This window comes from Pygocentrus nattereri, chromosome 10 (genome assembly GCF_015220715.1).
Source record: "Pygocentrus nattereri isolate fPygNat1 chromosome 10, fPygNat1.pri, whole genome shotgun sequence".
Classification (NCBI taxonomy): Eukaryota; Metazoa; Chordata; class Actinopteri; order Characiformes; family Serrasalmidae; genus Pygocentrus; species Pygocentrus nattereri.
Genome location: NC_051220.1, coordinates 40777719 through 40797308, shown reverse-complemented (window position 1 = coordinate 40797308; position 19590 = coordinate 40777719). Strand labels below are relative to the sequence as shown.

At 39.1% G+C, this 19590-nt stretch overlaps 2 protein-coding genes across 2 annotated transcripts in view; one reads left to right on the top strand and one right to left on the bottom strand.

Annotated features, from left to right (window-relative positions):
• Nucleotides 1-9535: 9535 nt before the first annotated feature.
• Nucleotides 9536-19590, top strand: part of wdhd1 (WD repeat and HMG-box DNA binding protein 1) — a 76463-nt gene continuing 66408 nt past the window's right edge. The window contains exon 1 of the mRNA XM_037542079.1: nucleotides 9536-9579. The gene's annotated coding sequence lies outside the window, so the exon portion shown is untranslated. The remainder of the gene's footprint in view (nucleotides 9580-19590) is intronic.
• Nucleotides 13663-19590, bottom strand: part of ero1a (endoplasmic reticulum oxidoreductase 1 alpha) — a 17160-nt gene continuing 11232 nt past the window's right edge. The window contains exons 14-17 of the mRNA XM_017721611.2: nucleotides 18611-18680; nucleotides 18422-18508; nucleotides 16889-17025; nucleotides 13663-15540 (exon numbers count right to left, since the gene is read on the bottom strand). Of these exons, the coding sequence (XP_017577100.1) occupies nucleotides 15471-15540; nucleotides 16889-17025; nucleotides 18422-18508; nucleotides 18611-18680 (364 nt within the window). The 3' untranslated portion in view covers nucleotides 13663-15470. The remainder of the gene's footprint in view (nucleotides 15541-16888; nucleotides 17026-18421; nucleotides 18509-18610; nucleotides 18681-19590) is intronic.

The following is a 19590-nucleotide window of genomic DNA, read 5'->3' as shown; positions in this document are numbered from 1 at the left end:
AAGCTGAGACGCGTGTACGTTGCGTGATGTGGCGTGAAACTAAGCCTAACGTTAACCTTCAGCACTGCTATATAACAACTCCTCAAACTCAAAGCAACTCAATTATCACGTGCACGCTGGGCTGGAGGCGGTCCCGTGCCACGCCAGTACCCTCCATGCACCCTTACTGCGGACTACAGTGAGGCGGCCACTTACCTAATACAGGTGAGGACCGGTCAGACTGGACCGTTTTGTTTACAGCGCTTACATGCCAGACAGGAGGGTATTCAGGTGTGAGTTAGTATGAATTTGTTTATTAATTTACTCGTAATTGAGCTGCGTTATGCTCGTGAAGCCATAGCAGTGAAGCAATTTGGCTCATTTCAAATAAAAAATATAAAAATAAAAGCGGACACTCATCACACACGTCCGTAGAGCTGCGTTGGAGGAGTTTGTCCCAAATGCGCACGTTTAAACCGAGCGCACATGAGGTTTCTTGCCCTGTAGATCGTTGACTTCACCAGAGTGTGGACTTTGCCAGGGCTGCGGGACTTTTGGGACTGAGCCGAGGCCTGCTGGTTTGTGTGGGGTATTTTCCCAGTCTTATGAGGTCAGTTAATCCCTTAACAAACCAGAAGAGCTCCATTAATGTAGTTACTGAATAATATGCCTTTATATGAAATAAACCTGGAATGTTACGGGATTAAGTGCTATTTTAATTCAGCAATATTTGCATACTTTTTGCTACTTAAAGAACATGTAACTCAGAGGATCTGGCGCCATTCAGAGGAAAAATAAACATACTTTGGAACCTTTTCGTTTGTCAGCGATTTGCGGAAACACCAGTCATTTTTCCCATAGAGAAAACCAGCTTAGACCCAAACGTCCTTATATGGTCATGATGCCTCCTACAGTGACAGCATGACTTCACTGGTCAAATGGGTTGAATGTTCCTGGTTAGGTTCTCTGTCGCGAACGCCCAGAGTGTGAATTTGACGGCGAGTGTATGTTTGTAGTCCAGTATTAAGGTACTAACATCTCACGGCTTTTAGCGAGGGCTTCTTTACCTACTATATATTCAGTACGTGTGTGTGTGTGTGTGTGTGTGTGTGTGTGTGTGTGTGTGTGTGTAGTTATTATGCTGTCAGTACTACAGTCTCTGTTCAAGCTTAATTACTGGTATCAAGCTCGTCATTCATCACGGATGCCTAAAACTGTGCCGTCACGTTTTTTTCTTAAGAATATCCTGATTCTGTTGCACAAAATGATGTATATAGACAGGTGAGAAGTGAGTCTCATAGGCTTCATGCCATCATTCCTGTTTTTCTTTTGTTTTTTTTATTGTTCTTGATGAACTGAGATCAATCAAACTTCTGCTTTCACGTCTGGAGTAGAGATGCAGAACGCTGTGAGGAAACGGTGTGAAAACTGACAAATCTCTGTGCTTTATGCATTTTAGCTGAAAGCTTTTAGAAAATGGTAAACGGCCGGATTATCCAGCCGCCCGGCTGGCTCTGATTCGAATCAGCTACTGTGCTTATTGTCAGCCCCCGTGTTTTTTATGTCGTGTGATTTATTCCTATTTGTCGCAAAATATCAGCAATTACTTGGCGAAAGCAATCATGATTTAATGTGTCGTCTCTTTAGAGTGGCACCCTCCCTTCACGGGGCCAATAGGCAAAAACGGGCCATAGGCAGGCTATTGACTGCATGTCTGCTTAGATTTTAACTTTTTTTGTTGTTTCCTTTGTTTTTTTTCATTGTTAGAATCATTTTATGGGTCCTGCAGGGTTTGTCAATGACATTTGATAAAAAAAGATGGATGGTGTATTAGATTTGAATATGTTTAAAGGGGAATTCTACCAATATTTCCAAAAGTCTGCATAATTCTTGCGTTTAGATGTGCACAGTGATTCGGAATAGTTTGATATGAAGTGATTCACTGCAGGGAAGCCTTAGACGTCTTACAGTGGTGGTGATGGGAAGCAGGGGTCATGTCTACAGCACACATACAGCCATTTTATTTACTATCCAGAACCACTAGAGAACCGACACGTGTCTTCTGGGTTTTATATGGAATGTTGATGATGGGAAAATAGTGATAAATCTGGGGAAAAGAATATATGTGGGGGCTTTTAAAGGTGGACGTCTGGTTCCTATCACCACCATTGTGACCAGTCCTGACTCCAAGTTTCTCTTTTTCACTCTTTTTCTCTTTTCACACCAAACCATTCTGAATGACTCTGCATTTTTAAGCATTTCATTATAGTTTGATGTTATTTTTGAGAATTTGGTGAAATTCCCCTTTATCCAGCCTGTTAGCAGATGTGTAGCATATGTGTGGAAAGCTTATCAACTCTGAAAGCAGGCGCAAGGAGGCAGCTATAATCACAGGCACAGCTCATTTCGCTGGCATTTTGGTTTTACTCCCATCAGATCCAAGAACTGTTCAGTTCAGCATGAAAGCCTGCTGTGATTAACATTCCGGCTGGAAGGTTTCTATCTGTTGTTTTACCTGTTGTGCGTGTGGTTCGACTGTGTTTGCTTATATCAACTCTTTTCTCTCATATAGAGCAAGTAAAGCCTTTATTATATATTTTTAAATGTTCTGTTTGTGGCCAATGAATGTAACATGTTTACCCATTTTCATAGTTCTTCATGCGAGCACTACCAAGAAAATGAAAAATAAAATTTTACTGCACTGTTTTTGAAAACTTTCCAAGATCCTTTCTTCCTGCTTTTATAGCATGCAATTCCGAGTACAGTTGCTGGGAAACGCTCGCATGGCATCACGCTGAGGGCTGTAGCAGTTAAAACGGCTTCCTTTCAGGGTTTTTTTTATTTTTATTGATTTTATTTATTTGTTTTTTTAAACCAGGGCAGTGGAATATTGTACATCCCTTAACTTTTCATTCCTTTTTGTCCTGAAAATAAGTCCAAACCATGGCATGATGTTATCAAATTCAGTAGGAAAAATGCAAATAATAACATAAAGCAATTAGTAAACTGTCATTAACAGGTATTTAATTACAAACTACACAAAGAAGAGATTTAATATTTTGCCATATCAACTTTTGAAATTACAGTTTATTAAAAAAAAGTGGCATGTGCAAAAGTTATGGCACATTTTCACATATTGTATTTTGCTAAATTCATCAAATAATATCTAAATATAAATTGTGCATTAGAATGTACGAAAGTGTCTGTGTGTGTCGAGAATGTATTAGCCTATTTTCACTTTAACAGGGAGTTCAAACTTTTGCTTTTTATGTATGAAGGCCTGCCACAACTATTACATAATCACTGAAAGCAATTATCTGCGATGATTGCAATTGTTTATGCTGACTGTAATCTTTTTCTATTGTCGTATTATAACAAAATATAGTATATTGCTATAAAATACATATTTAAATGACGAACCTTATTCCAGAAAAGTTTCAACAGGAGGTAAAATGCAAATAAAAATATTTTAAAAAGCAATCATTAGTGAAATATTTGGGGGCAGTCGTGGGCTGGAGGTTAGGGAACTGGCCCTGTGACCGGAAGGTCGCCGGTTTGATCCCCAGAGCCGACAGTCCATGACTGAGGTGTCCTTGAGCAAGACACCTAACCCCCAACTGCTCCCTAGTGTGTATGTGGTGTCCCACATCACGGATGGGTTAAATGCAGAGGTGGAATTTCCCCGTTTGTGGGATTGAAAGAAAAAAAAAGTATCACTTAAAATGTCATTTACAGGTATTTAATTAAAAAAACACACAAAGAAGAGAGATTTAGTTTTTTACTGTATCAACTTTAGTGCTTTAGTGCCCAAGGACTCTTATTGGTACAGTGTAGGGTGCCTGCTCAGATGGGGATTGAACCCCAGTCTACAGTATAGAAGGCAGAGGTGTTACCCACTACACTAACCAACCACACCACAAACATTGCACTTTGGTCCCCCTAAGACAAAAAGTATGGGCACACCTTGTTCATTTCTTTCATTTTCTGTGATGTATGGAAAGCTTTGCATCCCAACTCGATTTTTAAAGTCTAACTTACTGTGTTTGAACAAGAAAACAGACCCACATCACTTCCAATCAGCAGTAGTGAAAGAAAAAGAAGAGGTAACTTTTTGTTTAGTCAAATAATGTTTTGTTGATTTCTGCACTTTTTAATTAAGTTTGTCTACTGAATTTCCCATTTTGAGTAAAAAACAATAGTTATGGCACATTTCATAGGCTGTATTTTGTTAAATTCATCTAATAATGGTAAACGATGCTTTAGGTTCTATGTAGAGGATGTTTTTATTTTCACTTCAACAAAAAAAGTCATGTGTCCAGAGGTGTTCAAACTTTTGCATATGACTGAATAGACTATGTGGACAAAAGTTTAGGGACACATTACACCTACATGAGTTTTATGGCATCCCATTCTAAATCCATAGGCCTTAATAAAGCGGTTGGGACAGATCGAGCAGGACAGGAACTTCACAAACTGATTGTGGCAATGGTGGCATCCTATAACATGGCCATGTTTAAATCACTGAGCTCCTCATTACGACCCTCTACTGCCAGCGTTTGTCCATCTAGACTGCAAGGCTATGTGCTTGATTTTATCCACCTGTTTGCAATTAGTGTGGCTGAAACACTTGAGCTCTATAATTAGGAGGGATGTCCACATACTTTAGTCCATATAGTTTGTGTGAAGGCCTGTCACAACAATTATGTAATCACCTAATAGGAATTATCAAATCAAATCAAATTTATTTGTGTAGCGCTTTTTACAACGGATGTTGTCACAAAGCAGCTTTACAGAATTTCGGAAAAGACAAAGTTTCAACAGGACGGTAAGAATGTACAGAAACCCCCTGGTGGGCAAGCCAGTGGCAACAGTGGCAAGGAAAAACTCCCTCAGAACTGAGGAAGAAATCTTGGGAGGAACCAGGCTCACCAGGGGGGACCCATCCTCCTCTGGTCAAACTACCTACAAGTGATTATATTACTAATATTAATAGCAGTAATATTAGTATTAGGAATAACTAGGAGTCTATGAGAATATCAGCATGGGGTGGGCAGCTCGTCCAAGGTAGGTGGTGGGAGCTGGGGCATGGGCAGCTGGTCTGAAGTGGGTAGCAGGAGGGCTCAGCAGTCCCTCCGCTCCACCGTCCACAAACCTGAGTGACCGCGTGCGAGCGGCGGGACGACAGCACCAGCATCTCGGTTCAGTATAATTCCCTGTGTCCATGGACCCCTGGATCTGCTGCTTTTATCTAGGGGGAACATTAGCTACCAAAAGCTGAACTGAACAAGTGGGTTTTCAGCCTAGTCTTAAAGATTGAGACTGTGTCTGAGTCCCGAACAGTTTCCAGAAGATCATTCCAGAGTTTGGGGGCTTTATAAGGAAAAGCTCTTCCCCCAGCTGCAGCCTTAGGAATTCTGGGGACTATTAATAAGCCAGCGCTCTGGGATCTGAGTGGTCGTGATGGCTCATAATGGGAAATAAGGTCTTGCAGGTACTCAGGAGCGAGACCATGTAGGGCTTTATAAGTCAGTAAAATGATTTTATAATCAATACGGAATTTAATAGGCAGCCAATGAAGTGATGATAGCACTGGACTGATATGATCAGATGTTCTAGTTTTAGTGAGGACCCTGGCTGCGGCGTTTTGGACTAGTTGGAGTTTCTTTAAATTCCTGCTCGTACATCCTGACAGTAGCGCATTACAGTAGTCTAGCCTGGAAGTAATAAAAGCGTGTACTAGTGTTTCTGCATCACGCAGGGACAGGGCATTTCTGATCTTGGCAATGTTGTGAAGATGTAGAAAAGCTGTCCTAGTGATGCTGCCTATGTGTTGATCGAATGATAAATCTGAATTAATTATAACGCCAAGATATTTTGCTGCTGATCCAGGTGTGGCTGGAAAGTCGGCCAGATTTAAGATTAAATCTGGTAATTTACTTCTTGCTAATTTTGGACCCAGAAGGAGAACCTCTGTTTTCTTACTGTTTAATAGGAGGAAGTTGCGCGACATCCAGCCTTTCATGTCTTTTACACAGTCCTCTATTTTCTTTAACCTGTATTGGTCATCAGGCTTAGCTGATATGTACAGTTGAGTATCGTCTGCATAACAATGAAAGTTTACGCCATGGTTACTTATAACTGTGCCTGACGGTAACATGTATAGTGTAAATAGTAATGGTCCTAATATAGAGCCCTGCGGAACTCCACATCTCACTTTTGAATAAGTGGAAGATAAATTGTTTACCCTAACAAACTGATAACGTTCTGATAGGTAAGATCTGAACCATGATAGGGCCGTCCCTGTGACTCCAACCATGCTCTCTAACCTTTCTAGGAGAATATTGTGGTCTATTGTATCGAAAGCCGCGCTGAGGTCAAGTAGCACTAAGAGAGATATGTAGCCTTGATCAGAGACAAGAAGAAGATCATTAGTTATCTTAACTACAGCCGTCTCAGTGCTGTGGTGTGGCCTGAATCCAGATTGGAATTTTTCATATACAGTATATGGTTCTTGTGTAGATATGAACTACGTTGTTGGGCCACAGCTTTTTCTAAGATCTTAGATATAAACGGTAAGTTAGAAACAGGCCTGTAATTAGACAAAACGGTGACATCAAGATTTGGTTTCTTGATCAGAGGTTTGATAACTGCTAGTTTAAAAGCTTTGGGTACATGGCCCAGACTAAGGGACGAGTTTACAATAGTTGAGATAGGGTTTATAATGACTGGCAGGACTTCTTTGAGTAACTGATTGATTATCTGCAATGATCGCAGTTGTTTACGCTGTCTGTAATCTTTTCTCATATCCTACTATGTTGCAACAAGCAGAGTGTGAAATGCATGTGTTGATGCAAATCAGTATAAATGCATTGCAACACATCATGGATCTCATGAAAACATCACCACTGCGAACAATTCTGACCTGGTAAGTTCCTCTAGAACAGAGCATTTCACACCAAACCGCTCTGAACGACTCTGTTTACAACTTTTTAATTACGCATTGTGAATTGGTGGAATTCTCACTTAGCAGTTAAGAATTTTCTATTTAAAAATAAATAAATAAATAAATAAGAAATGTTTGGCAGGCAGGGTGATGTAACATTAGCCTTGCTTTCAGCCAGGCTAAACACAAAGCTGCTCTCCCAGACGTGGAATAAGGTTAGTCTTGGCCCACATCATAATCTCAATGGTGATTGACCGTGGAAAAATCTTTTTTTTTTTTAATAGGCTTAGGCTTAATCTAGATCAGAGGACCTGCCCCAAGTTGACACAGTTTGTTATGTAAAGTCAAACCACTGCAAAAGCCTTAAAAAAAATGGGTTGCATTGTACACTCTGTCCAAAAGTATCCAGACAGCCAGTGGACTCCAGTGGCTGCTTTCAGTTGCAATTGGAAGCACAAAGGTTCTCTATAGAAAAGCACTGACCAACCGAATGGGACACTCTAGGGCAGCCGCCCAATGCCAAGCATGGGCTGGAGTCCGTGTGTCAAACGCAAGGCCCGCGGGCCGAGTCAAGCCCATCACACGGTTCTATTCAGCCCTCAAAATTATTCTAATTTTCTATTCTTAGTAGTCCATTTCACTCTAAGATGCACTACAGTCCCCAGCATGCACTGCAACATAGTGTGTTTTGACCCCCCAAAAACATTTGCTGGGCAGTTATATAAGTCTTCTTCTTTCGGCTGCTCCCTTTAGGGGTCGCCACAGCGGATCATCTGCCTCCATCTTGCCCTATCCACTGCCTCCTCTACTTTCATACCAACCATCTCCATGTCCATCTTCACTACATCCATAAACCTTCTCTGAGGTCTACCTCTTCTCCTTCTACCCGGCAGCTCCATCTCCAACATTCTTTGCCCAATATATCCACTATTCCTCCTCAACACATGTCCAAACCATCTCAACCTGGCCTCTCTGGCTTTATCTCCAAACCGCTCCACCTTCACTGTCCCTGGGCTTCACTTCGCTGGGCAGTTCTATAAGTATAATATATATAAGTAAATATGCAAAAAAAAAACCTACCTAAAATATTTTTTTTAATTATTATTTTTAAGTATTCACTGTCGATTTTGCTGTGGCAGTTTTGCTGTACGTTGAATAAACGATGGCAAAATGTTAAGTAGAAATAAAAACAGCCCACAGATTTGCTGAGATTTTTAAATATGGCCCTTTTACCCTGTTCTTCAGTGGTCAGGACCCCCATGGACCCTCACAGAGCAGGTACTGTTTGGGCGGTGGGTCATTCTCAGCACTGCAGTAACACTGACGTGGTGGTGGTGTGTTAGTGTGTGTTGCGCTGGTCTGAGTGGATCAGGCACAGCGGTGCTGCTGGAGTTTTTAAACACTGTGTCCACTCACTGTCCACTCTATTAGACACACCTACCTTGTCGGTCCACCTTGTAGATGTAAAGTCAGAGCTGACAGCTCATCTGCTGCTGCACAGTTTGTGTTGGTCATCCTCAAGTCCTTCATCAGTGGTCACAGGACTTTTGGTTGGTGGACTATTCTCAGTCCAGCAGCGACACTGAGTTCTGTAACTGTATAACTACAAAGTGCAGCTATGCAGTAAGTGGAGCTGATACAATGGACAATGAGCGTAGAAACGAGGAGGTGGTCAGAATGTTTAGCCTGATCGGTGTATACCCAGTTTAGGAAAAGCAACATTTTTGTTGTTGCCCACCCAAATATGACATCCTAGTAGGACCTCTGGCTAGAAGGCTATAAAACCCCTCATCCCACATCATTTTACATTTACAGCATTTGGCAGACGCTCTTATCCAGAGCAACTTACGATTTGATCATTTTACACAGGCAGGCAAAGGTAGTGTTAGGAGTCTTGCCTAAGGACTGTTATTGGTACAGTTGGTTACTCAGGTGGGGATTGAACCCCAGTCTACAGCATGAAAGGCAGAGGTGTTACTCACTCTACTACACCAACCATCAGCACATGACCTCACTTATGCTCAACCAAATCCTCACAGCAATGTTCCAACATCTAGTGTAAAGCATTTCCAGAAGAGCAGAGGCTGTCACTGCAGCAGGCCCACTATTAACACCCTTCATTTGGGAAGAAACCCTGGCCTACAAACTTTCACACATGTAGTATGTGAATCTGAATCAGTCTAGAGCGGTTCAGTGAGGGTTAAGTGTCTTCCATTCAGAATACCAGCGTCCACATCTCCTGAACAAACAGCTCTGTCCAAGCAGCCTAATTGTGTTTTCGTTTCTTGGCTGAACCCGTGGCCACAACTCAATTTGTCACGGTTAAATCGGATCCCGATGCGGACAGAAGGCCCTCTTAAACTCGGGCCAGGTTCTCAGCAGCGACTGCATGGGTTGTTTTTAATTCCGCATTCTGGATAAATCATGGAATTCAGGTTGAGTTTTGACGTAAACAGAGATGCCATTTAACCCAAGTCCAACTGCTGTACAAACACCCACTCACGGCACTCAGGCTGGGTTTTAACTCATTTTACTGAAGGACCCAAACAAGGCATTGACAGCGCTGCAGTTACAGCTGAGGGGAAAAGAACAACATATAAAGACGAATTCTGCTAAACTGTAAAACGTCCACAGACGAGCTACAAACCTACAGTAGAGTAAGTAACTGTTGGCCTATCCAGGCTCCGCCCACACATGCATTCTTACATAGTTACTGTTGCTAGGCTGGACAAGGTTTACAGAAAGCTGGTTTAAATCCCCATTGAACCTGATGAAAAACTGTAGCGCACTGTTTACACCGATCAGGCGTAACATTCTGACCACCTCCTCGTTTCTGCGCTCATTGTCCATCTTATCAGCTCCACTTACTGTATGGCTGTTACCCTGTTCTTCAGTGGTCAGGACCCCCATGGACCCTCACAGAGCAGGTACTATTTGGGTGGTGGATCATTCTCAGCAGATCAGATAGAGTGGATCAGACACAGCAGTGCTGCTGGAGTTTTTAAACACCTCAGTGTCGCTGCTGGACTGAGAATAGTCCACCAACCAAAAATATCCAGCCAACAGCTTCCTGTGGGCAGCGTCCTGTGACCACTGATGAAGGACTAGAGGATGACCAACACAAACTGTGCAGCAGCAGATGAGCTGTCGTCTCTGACTCTACATCTACAAGGTGGACCAACAAGTTATCGTGGTATAAACCGAGTCTGTTCTACAGTTTCTCATTAGGCTGAATGAATAACCGACTCTAAATGTAGGTATTGTGATATAAACCGAGTCCGTTCTACAGTTTCTCATTAGACTGAATGAATAACCGACTCTAAATGTAGGTATTGTGATATAAACCGAGTCCGTTCTACAGTTTCTCATTAGACTGAATGAATAACCGACTCTAAATGTAGGTATTGTGATATAAACCGAGTCCGTTCTACAGTTTCTCATTAGGCTGAATGAATAACCGACTCTAAATGTAGGTATTGTGATATAAACCGAGTCCGTTCTACAGTTTCTCATTAGACTGAATGAATAACCGACTCTAAATGTAGGTATTGTGATATAAACCGAGTCTGTTCTACAGTTTCTCATTAGGCTGAATGAATAACCGACTCTAAATGTAGGTATTGTGATATAAACCGAGTCCGTTCTACAGTTTCTCATTAGACTGAATGAATAACCGACTCTAAATGTAGGTATTGTGATATAAACCGAGTCCGTTCTACAGTTTCTCATTAGGCTGAATGAATAACCGACTCTAAATGTAGGTATTGTGATATAAACCGAGTCCGTTCTACAGTTTCTCATTAGGCTGAATGAATAACCGACTCTAAATGTAGGTATTGTGATATAAACCGAGTCCGTTCTACAGTTTCTCATTAGGCTGAATGAATAACCGACTCTAAATGTAGGTATTGTGATATAAACCGAGTCCGTTCTACAGTTTCTCATTAGGCTGAATGAATAACCGACTCTAAATGTAGGTATTGTGATATAAACCGAGTCCGTTCTACAGTTTCTCATTAGGCTGAATGAATAACCGACTCTAAATGTAGGTATTGTGATATAAACCGAGTCCGTTCTACAGTTTCTCATTAGGCTGAATGAATAACCGACTCTAAATGTAGGTATTGTGATATAAACCGAGTCCGTTCTACAGTTTCTCATTAGACTGAATGAATAACCGACTCTAAATGTAGGTATTGTGATATAAACCGAGTCCGTTCTACAGTTTCTCATTAGACTGAATGAATAACCGACTCTAAATGTAGGTATTGTGATATAAACCGAGTCCGTTCTACAGTTTCTCATTAGACTGAATGAATAACCGACTCTAAATGTAGGTATTGTGATATAAACCGAGTCCGTTCTACAGTTTCTCATTAGGCTGAATGAATAACCGACTCTAAATGTAGGTATTGTGATATAAACCGAGTCCGTTCTACAGTTTCTCATTAGACTGAATGAATAACCGACTCTAAATGTAGGTATTGTGATATAAACCGAGTCCGTTCTACAGTTTCTCATTAGGCTGAATGAATAACCGACTCTAAATGTAGGTATTGTGATATAAACCGAGTCCGTTCTACAGTTTCTCATTAGGCTGAATGAATAACCGACTCTAAATGTAGGTATTGTGATATAAACCGAGTCCGTTCTACAGTTTCTCATTAGGCTGAATGAATAACCGACTCTAAATGTAGGTATTGTGATATAAACCGAGTCCGTTCTACAGTTTCTCATTAGGCTGAATGAATAACCGACTCTAAATGTAGGTATTGTGATATAAACCGAGTCCGTTCTACAGTTTCTCATTAGACTGAATGAATAACCGACTCTAAATGTAGGTATTGTGATATAAACCGAGTCCGTTCTACAGTTTCTCATTAGACTGAATGAATAACCGACTCTAAATGTAGGTATTGTGATATAAACCGAGTCCGTTCTACAGTTTCTCATTAGGCTCAATGAATAACCGACTCTAAATGTAGGTATTGTGATATAAACCGAGTCCGTTCTACAGTTTCTCATTAGGCTGAATGAATAACCGACTCTAAATGTAGGTATTGTGATATAAACCGAGTCCGTTCTACAGTTTCTCATTAGGCTGAATGAATAACCGACTCTAAATGTAGGTATTGTGATATAAACCGAGTCCGTTCTACAGTTTCTCATTAGGCTGAATGAATAACCGACTCTAAATGTAGGTATTGTGATATAAACCGAGTCCGTTCTACAGTTTCTCATTAGACTGAATGAATAACCGACTCTAAATGTAGGTATTGTGATATAAACCGAGTCTGTTCTACAGTTTCTCATTAGGCTGAATGAATAACCGACTCTAAATGTAGGTATTGTGATATAAACCGAGTCCGTTCTACAGTTTCTCATTAGACTGAATGAATAACCGACTCTAAATGTAGGTATTGTGATATAAACCGAGTCCGTTCTACAGTTTCTCATTAGGCTGAATGAATAACCGACTCTAAATGTAGGTATTGTGATATAAACCGAGTCCGTTCTACAGTTTCTCATTAGGCTGAATGAATAACCGACTCTAAATGTAGGTATTGTGATATAAACCGAGTCCGTTCTACAGTTTCTCATTAGGCTGAATGAATAACCGACTCTAAATGTAGGTATTGTGATATAAACCGAGTCCGTTCTACAGTTTCTCATTAGGCTGAATGAATAACCGACTCTAAATGTAGGTATTGTGATATAAACCGAGTCCGTTCTACTGTTTCTCATTAGGCTGAATGAATAACCGACTCTAAATGTAGGTTTTGTGATATAAACCGAGTCCGTTCTACAGTTTCTCATTAGGCTGAATGAATAACCGACTCTAAATGTAGGTATTGTGATATAAACCGAGTCCGTTCTACAGTTTCTCATTAGACTGAATGAATAACCGACTCTAAATGTAGGTATTGTGATATAAACCGAGTCCGTTCTACAGTTTCTCATTAGACTGAATGAATAACCGACTCTAAATGTAGGTATTGTGATATAAACCGAGTCCGTTCTACAGTTTCTCATTAGACTGAATGAATAACCGACTCTAAATGTAGGTATTGTGATATAAACCGAGTCCGTTCTACAGTTTCTCATTAGACTGAATGAATAACCGACTCTAAATGTAGGTATTGTGATATAAACCGAGTCCGTTCTACAGTTTCTCATTAGACTGAATGAATAACCGACTCTAAATGTAGGTATTGTGATATAAACCGAGTCCGTTCTACAGTTTCTCATTAGGCTGAATGAATAACCGACTCTAAATGTAGGTATTGTGATATAAACCGAGTCCGTTCTACAGTTTCTCATTAGGCTGAATGAATAACCGACTCTAAATGTAGGTATTGTGATATAAACCGAGTCTGTTCTACAGTTTCTCATTAGACTGAATGAATAACCGACTCTAAATGTAGGTATTGTGATATAAACCGAGTCCGTTCTACAGTTTCTCATTAGACTGAATGAATAACCGACTCTAAATGTAGGTATTGTGATATAAACCGAGTCCGTTCTACAGTTTCTCATTAGACTGAATGAATAACCGACTCTAAATGTAGGTATTGTGATATAAACCGAGTCCGTTCTACAGTTTCTCATTAGGCTGAATGAATAACCGACTCTAAATGTAGGTATTGTGATATAAACTGAGTCTGTTCTACAGTTTCTCATTAGACTGAATGAATAACTGACTCTAAATGTAGGTATTGTGATATAAACCGAGTCCGTTCTACAGTTTCTCATTAGGTTTTTATTTATCAACAGAAATGTCACGGCTAGGAACTGTAGCTATGAAACAAGGCAGATGTGGGTGTAGCATGGATAAGCTGAGTGGCTATACTGATTTAATAGGTTATATTGATACCCTGAGAAATTTTTCATCCAATTCCTTCTTGCATTTTTTGCAATGTGCAATTCAGGTGTGAGTTTTTTCTTCATCCCTTCTTCCTTTTCTTCTCCCTTTTGTGTTACCATGTGCACTGAATGACCAACACATTTACATATATCCAATTCAACCTACAGTAGTTTAGCCCCGCCCACTCACACTGATGTTATAAGGAGTGTTTCAGCCCAGACTGCACGGAAGTCCAGAGAGGCCATGAGGTAGTCATAGTTTTGTGGATGGTTATCTTGCGATAATGAGTTAATTATCTTCTCAAAATAACAAAGTTATCTTGAGATAAGTTAATTATCTTGTAATCTCAAGATAAAGTTGTTGAGATAATGAGTTAAATATCTTGTGATTTTGATATAACAGTTGTTTTAAGATAACGCATTAATTATCTTGTGATCAAGATAAAGTTGTCTTGGGATAAATTATCTTGTGATCCAAAGGTAACTTTATCTTGAGAAGTTAAATATCTTGTGATCTCAAGATAACAAAGCTGTCTTGAGATAAGTTAATAATCTTGTGATTTCAAAGTTGTCTTGAAATAATGAGTTATTTAACTCATTATCTCAAGATAACTATCCTATGATCTCAATATAACAAAGTTGCTGTTTTAAGATAAGTTAATTATCTTGTTATTGCAAGATAATTATCTTGAGACAGAGATAAATATCTTATCTCCAAATAGTTATCTTGAGATTACAAGATAATAAACTTCTCAAAATAACAACTCAGAAAATTATAACAGCTTATGGCCTCGCTGGACTTCTGTACCAACTACTTTTTGAATGAGGCATAATACAGAGCAGCCAATCAGAACAGAGATAATTTACATATATCTGTCATAAAAGCCAGAGTAACAAAAAAAAAAAAACTTTAATTTTAAGGGATACGTTGGAAGGTTGGAAATAGGTCCATGTAAAATTAATCATGACTGTTTCTGGTACAAAACAACACAAATGTCAAATGGATATCAAGGGGAAAAATAAAATACTCGAAATTATAAGACGTGGCCCCTTTAAACTCCATACGTGGCCCCTCCTAATGAAATACTTTGAGATGCCATAGTGCAAACGGCGCCAAACTCGCTCCCAATGACGGATAAAGTGCTCGTCTCTTTTAGGGTGCTTTACTAACAGGCCTCCTCTGTGCTGGTCACTGTGTTCAGGTCTGAAGGATGAAATAAACAATGAAAGCTGCAGCTCAACAGCAGAGATATGGCTACACAGCTTTAATGAGAGGTGGGGTGCGTCTGAAACCCTGGACGTATGTGTCAGACTCATAGGAAATCAAACAAAGGCTGAGAGACATCCTCCCGCACGTCTCCTGAGGTCGGCTTAAAGGAAACGTTCAGGAAACATTACACAGTTTTCCCTCTTACTCCAAACGTAGTCGATCAGCCAAGACGTGTGGTGTCTGGACGTTTGTTGTGGCTCCAGTGCAAAAACGGCAGAAAACAAATGTCTCAGCAGATCTACCACATTTAAAGTAAGTGGGGACAAACTATGTACATTTGATTTTGTTTGCTGAACCGTCACTTCAAGCCAGCTGCCCTCGGTCGCCCCCTTGATCTTCACTCCTCCGTCTGGGGCCAGTTTAGCAGTCCACAGTGAGGAACAGTGCAATAGACAGATTAGGCTGTGCTGCTGGTTACAGCTCAGTTTTGAGTTCTGATAACAGCGTCCTGAAGTTCTCCAGTTCTCTGATGCTCGTGGAGAGTCTGGAAAAATGTGGACATTACATCACGATTAGTTTTGGAAATTGTACTATTAAGACACACTGATCAGGCAGAACATCATGACCACCTCCTTGTTTCTACGCTCACTGTCCACTTCATCAGCTCCACTTACTGTATAGCTGCACTCTGTAGTTCTACAGTTACAGACTGTAGTCCATCTGTTTCTCTGATACTCTGTTACCCTGTTCTTCAGTGGTCAGGACCCCCATGGACCCTCACAGAGCAGGTACTATCTGGGTGGTGGATCATTCTCAGCACTGCAGTAACACTGACGTGGTGGTGGTGTGTTAGTGTGTGTTGTGCTGGTCTGAGTGGATCAGACACAGCAGTGCTGCTGAGTGTAGAATGAGTGTAGAAACAAGTAGGTGGTCATGATGTTAGGCCTGACTGATGTACGTGCAGTTCACAATGTTGGAATCACTGTTTTCAATTTTAAAAACAAAATGTTGTGAATAAATGAGAAGCTTTATAATATTATAAAATATTATATTTGAGTCCTAAAAAAATGCTACTTAAAATATAACTGTAGTAATGTATCCAGACTGAGGTTCTAAGAAAATGAATATACTGAATAACTTTCTACTAAAATTAATATCGACACTGATGTTCTAACTAATGTGCAATTAATACATACCAGTTAATACATTTCCAGAATGAGGTTCTATTAAAAATGAATATCCTAAATAAACGTCTAATAAAATAGATATCCAGATTAAAGTTCTAATAAAATCAATATCCAAATAATACATACAACTAATACATATCACACTTTATTATTTACTACTGGAATAAAGTTCTAATCAAATGAATATCCAGAACGAAGTTTGAATTCTAGTAGAATTAAAAACCAGACTGAAGTTCTAATATTATTGTGAAAACAATTAATATCCTTTCAACATATCCAATTAATACACAGCACAATTTAAGTTCTAATAAAATTCATATCTAGAAGCTTCATACTTTAAAAGCAGTGATCAAATCTTGAGGCAGATAAGTTGATCTAATATTCAAGTAAGATACATAAATACAGTATATTATTTATCATTTAACTTTTAAAATGTTAAATGCACTGTTTACACTATTCAACACACAGTGATGAGCTGGGAGTCAGAAACATTCATATAAGATTGCCGCATGCTAGAGTTATTGCTGGTAGTCACTTTTAAAACTACTAAAAGTTAATCATTTATAAAATTATGATTTCAATATGCACTTTACACATTATTATTGAACACAACGTCTAAATCTATTACAGGTAAAATATTACTGCGATGAGTGATCCCAATCATTTGAACACTAGAGTCAGCGAGTATTAATAATGGGATTGTACCTCCCAAAGGCGTTAAAGAGTGAGACGATCTCCTGCCGGTTGAGCTGGAATGAGGGTTTGGAGCTGCTGGACTGAGGCAGAGTCTCAATCTGCTTCTCCGAGAACAGAATCTTCAGAGCTGTACCCAAACCCTGTGTCTGATACACAAACAAAACCATTAAAAATTGATATCATTTTCAAAAGTTCTGCACAATTAAGTGGTTAAGGTGTAGACAAAGTCTTCAGAGTGTTTTGGTGGGAAATTCTCTGGTTGAGAAACTTACCAAGTCAGAATGGTTCACAGTGGTGGTGATAGGAACCAGACGTCCACCTTTAAAAGCTCCTCACAGAAAGTTCCTACATGAAATGGGTAGGAATTTGCTGCCTGATGCCTGAGACTCTGTTTTACAATAGTTTTGAGAAGGTTCCGATATATATCTAGTACATATACAGCACTGTGTGAAAGTCTTAGGTACCCAAGACACATTTTCAAAATCTATTGATTTGTGTAGTTTGTGTTCATTTGCTGAGAAAAGTGTTAATATTTGAATAAACAAAAAAAAAAAAAAAAAATATATATATATATATATATATATATATATATATATATATATATATATATATATATATATATATATATATATGAGTATTTGTTTACCCATCTCCAAGCCTCTCCTCCTCGAGGAAGTCCAGTATTATATGTAGTTAAAAAGCAGCTCCTGGTTCGACCAATCAGTGCTCAGTAAATTGAGCTCATGATGTCATTGATGATATTAACGAGTCTCTGTGGCGGCTGTGAAGGTGTCCAGGAAAAATATGGACCCAAGAAATTCTTGTTCCTTTTTATTCTTTTCTGTTTATTTGAATTATGAATACGACTTTATTCTGATGTATATTGTGATAAACTCACTGCTGAGGTCAACTGGTTAAACATTTGCTTAGATGCCTAAAACTTTCACACAGTGCTGTATATTTTAAAAATGCGTTTGAGGTGGCGAGGTACCATAAGGCAAAATAGTCCTCATCACATATAAACTCAGAAGACTCATGTAGGTCCACTGGTGGTTCTGGATGGTAAATAAAACGTCTATATCTGTGTTGTAGTCATGGTGACCCCTGGTTCCCATCACCACCACTGTAAAGACATCAGAGGTCTCTACAATCAACCACTTCACACCAAACCGCTCTGAATGACTCTGGTTACATCTCAGCCACTGAATTATGCAGAAATGTTTTAAAAGTGGTGGAATTCCCCTTTAAATACTACACACACATATACAAGTTATTCTCAGTAGGGCTAAATTATTCGGGGAAAATATCTAATTGTGGTTTTAATTTAGATTTTTTTTTTTTTGAGGTTCTGGCTAATTCTTTTGGCCAGACAGTCTGATCTTATCGAAATTACCTACAGATCACGAGCTCCATTATATCAGACTAAATTTTCTGATTTAAAACTTGCTATAATTAAAATTGCGATTTTAGTGCAAAAACGTCAACTTTCAGCCCTTATTCACTCAGGAACGTCTGAGACTGGTGCCTTTTCAGTCCTCTCACCTGCAGCTTGCCCCAAAGCCTACACTTAAAGCATCCCACACAGTCCATGATCCTGGAGATGTTTTTAAACGTCAGCTTGAAGTCATCCTGAGGGACAGAACAGAAAAGTCAGTGCACATCGTCAGATTGTGCTGCCAATATTTATCATGGTAAGAATTTATGATAAGGAAGGTACAAAAATGCACCGACTTTTAGTTTAGCTGCTTCCTTCTTGTCACCAGCAAACAGTGTGGTTTCATCAAAATGCAGTGGGAAAGATCTGGAAATGCAGATAATAACTGCTTTACTTCAGATAAAACAGCATAAATAGTAGAATAGAACAGTAGAATTGTGTGTGGTGTGTGGGTGTATATGCATATGTATAGATATGTGAATATGTGTATGTATGTATGTATGTATGTATATCTATATAATTTTTTTTTCCTCCCTTTTTTAAAAAAATTTAGTTGTCTGTTTATTTACTTATTTTATTTGTTTTTTCCCTCTTCCTTTCTTTTATTTTTATTTATTTATTTATTTATTTATTTATTTATTTATTATTATGATTGATTATTATTATCATCATCATTATTTTATTTATTTATTTTTTTTTTTTTCTCTTTCTTTTTTTTTTCCTTTTTCCTCCCTTCTTCTCTTTCTTTCCTGTCCTCTTTTTTATTGCCTGTCAGGCCTGGCCAAACAAATAAAATACAAACTTTAACAAGAATAGACTTTAGTAACCTATAGAGCTTTTCTTGTGAAAACAAATTTGTTTGGTACATCAGTGCATTCGGATTAGCATTCCGATTGCAAAAATTGCCAGACATGACAGGAAAAAAAAAACAGCATAAATAAGAATAAGCAATGAGCCGTATGCAAACATGAGTCACTTTTGCTAGTCTGTGGATCTTACATGTCTAAAAACACTAATATTTACAGTAAATATCACATTAATCAGAATCAGAGTTGTTTCATCAGAGACACCAGAGATATCGGTCTTAACATTAAGACACACATTATAACAAGTAAAGACATTATAACTAAAAAAAGAGGAGAAGGTAAAGAGAAACGAATGCAATACTAAAAGGAATGGAACAAAAATAAATAAAATAAAAAATAACATTAAGTAGTAGTGAAATATCTACTAATGGATGCTGAATGTGCGGAATGCACCGAGTGAACAACGCCGT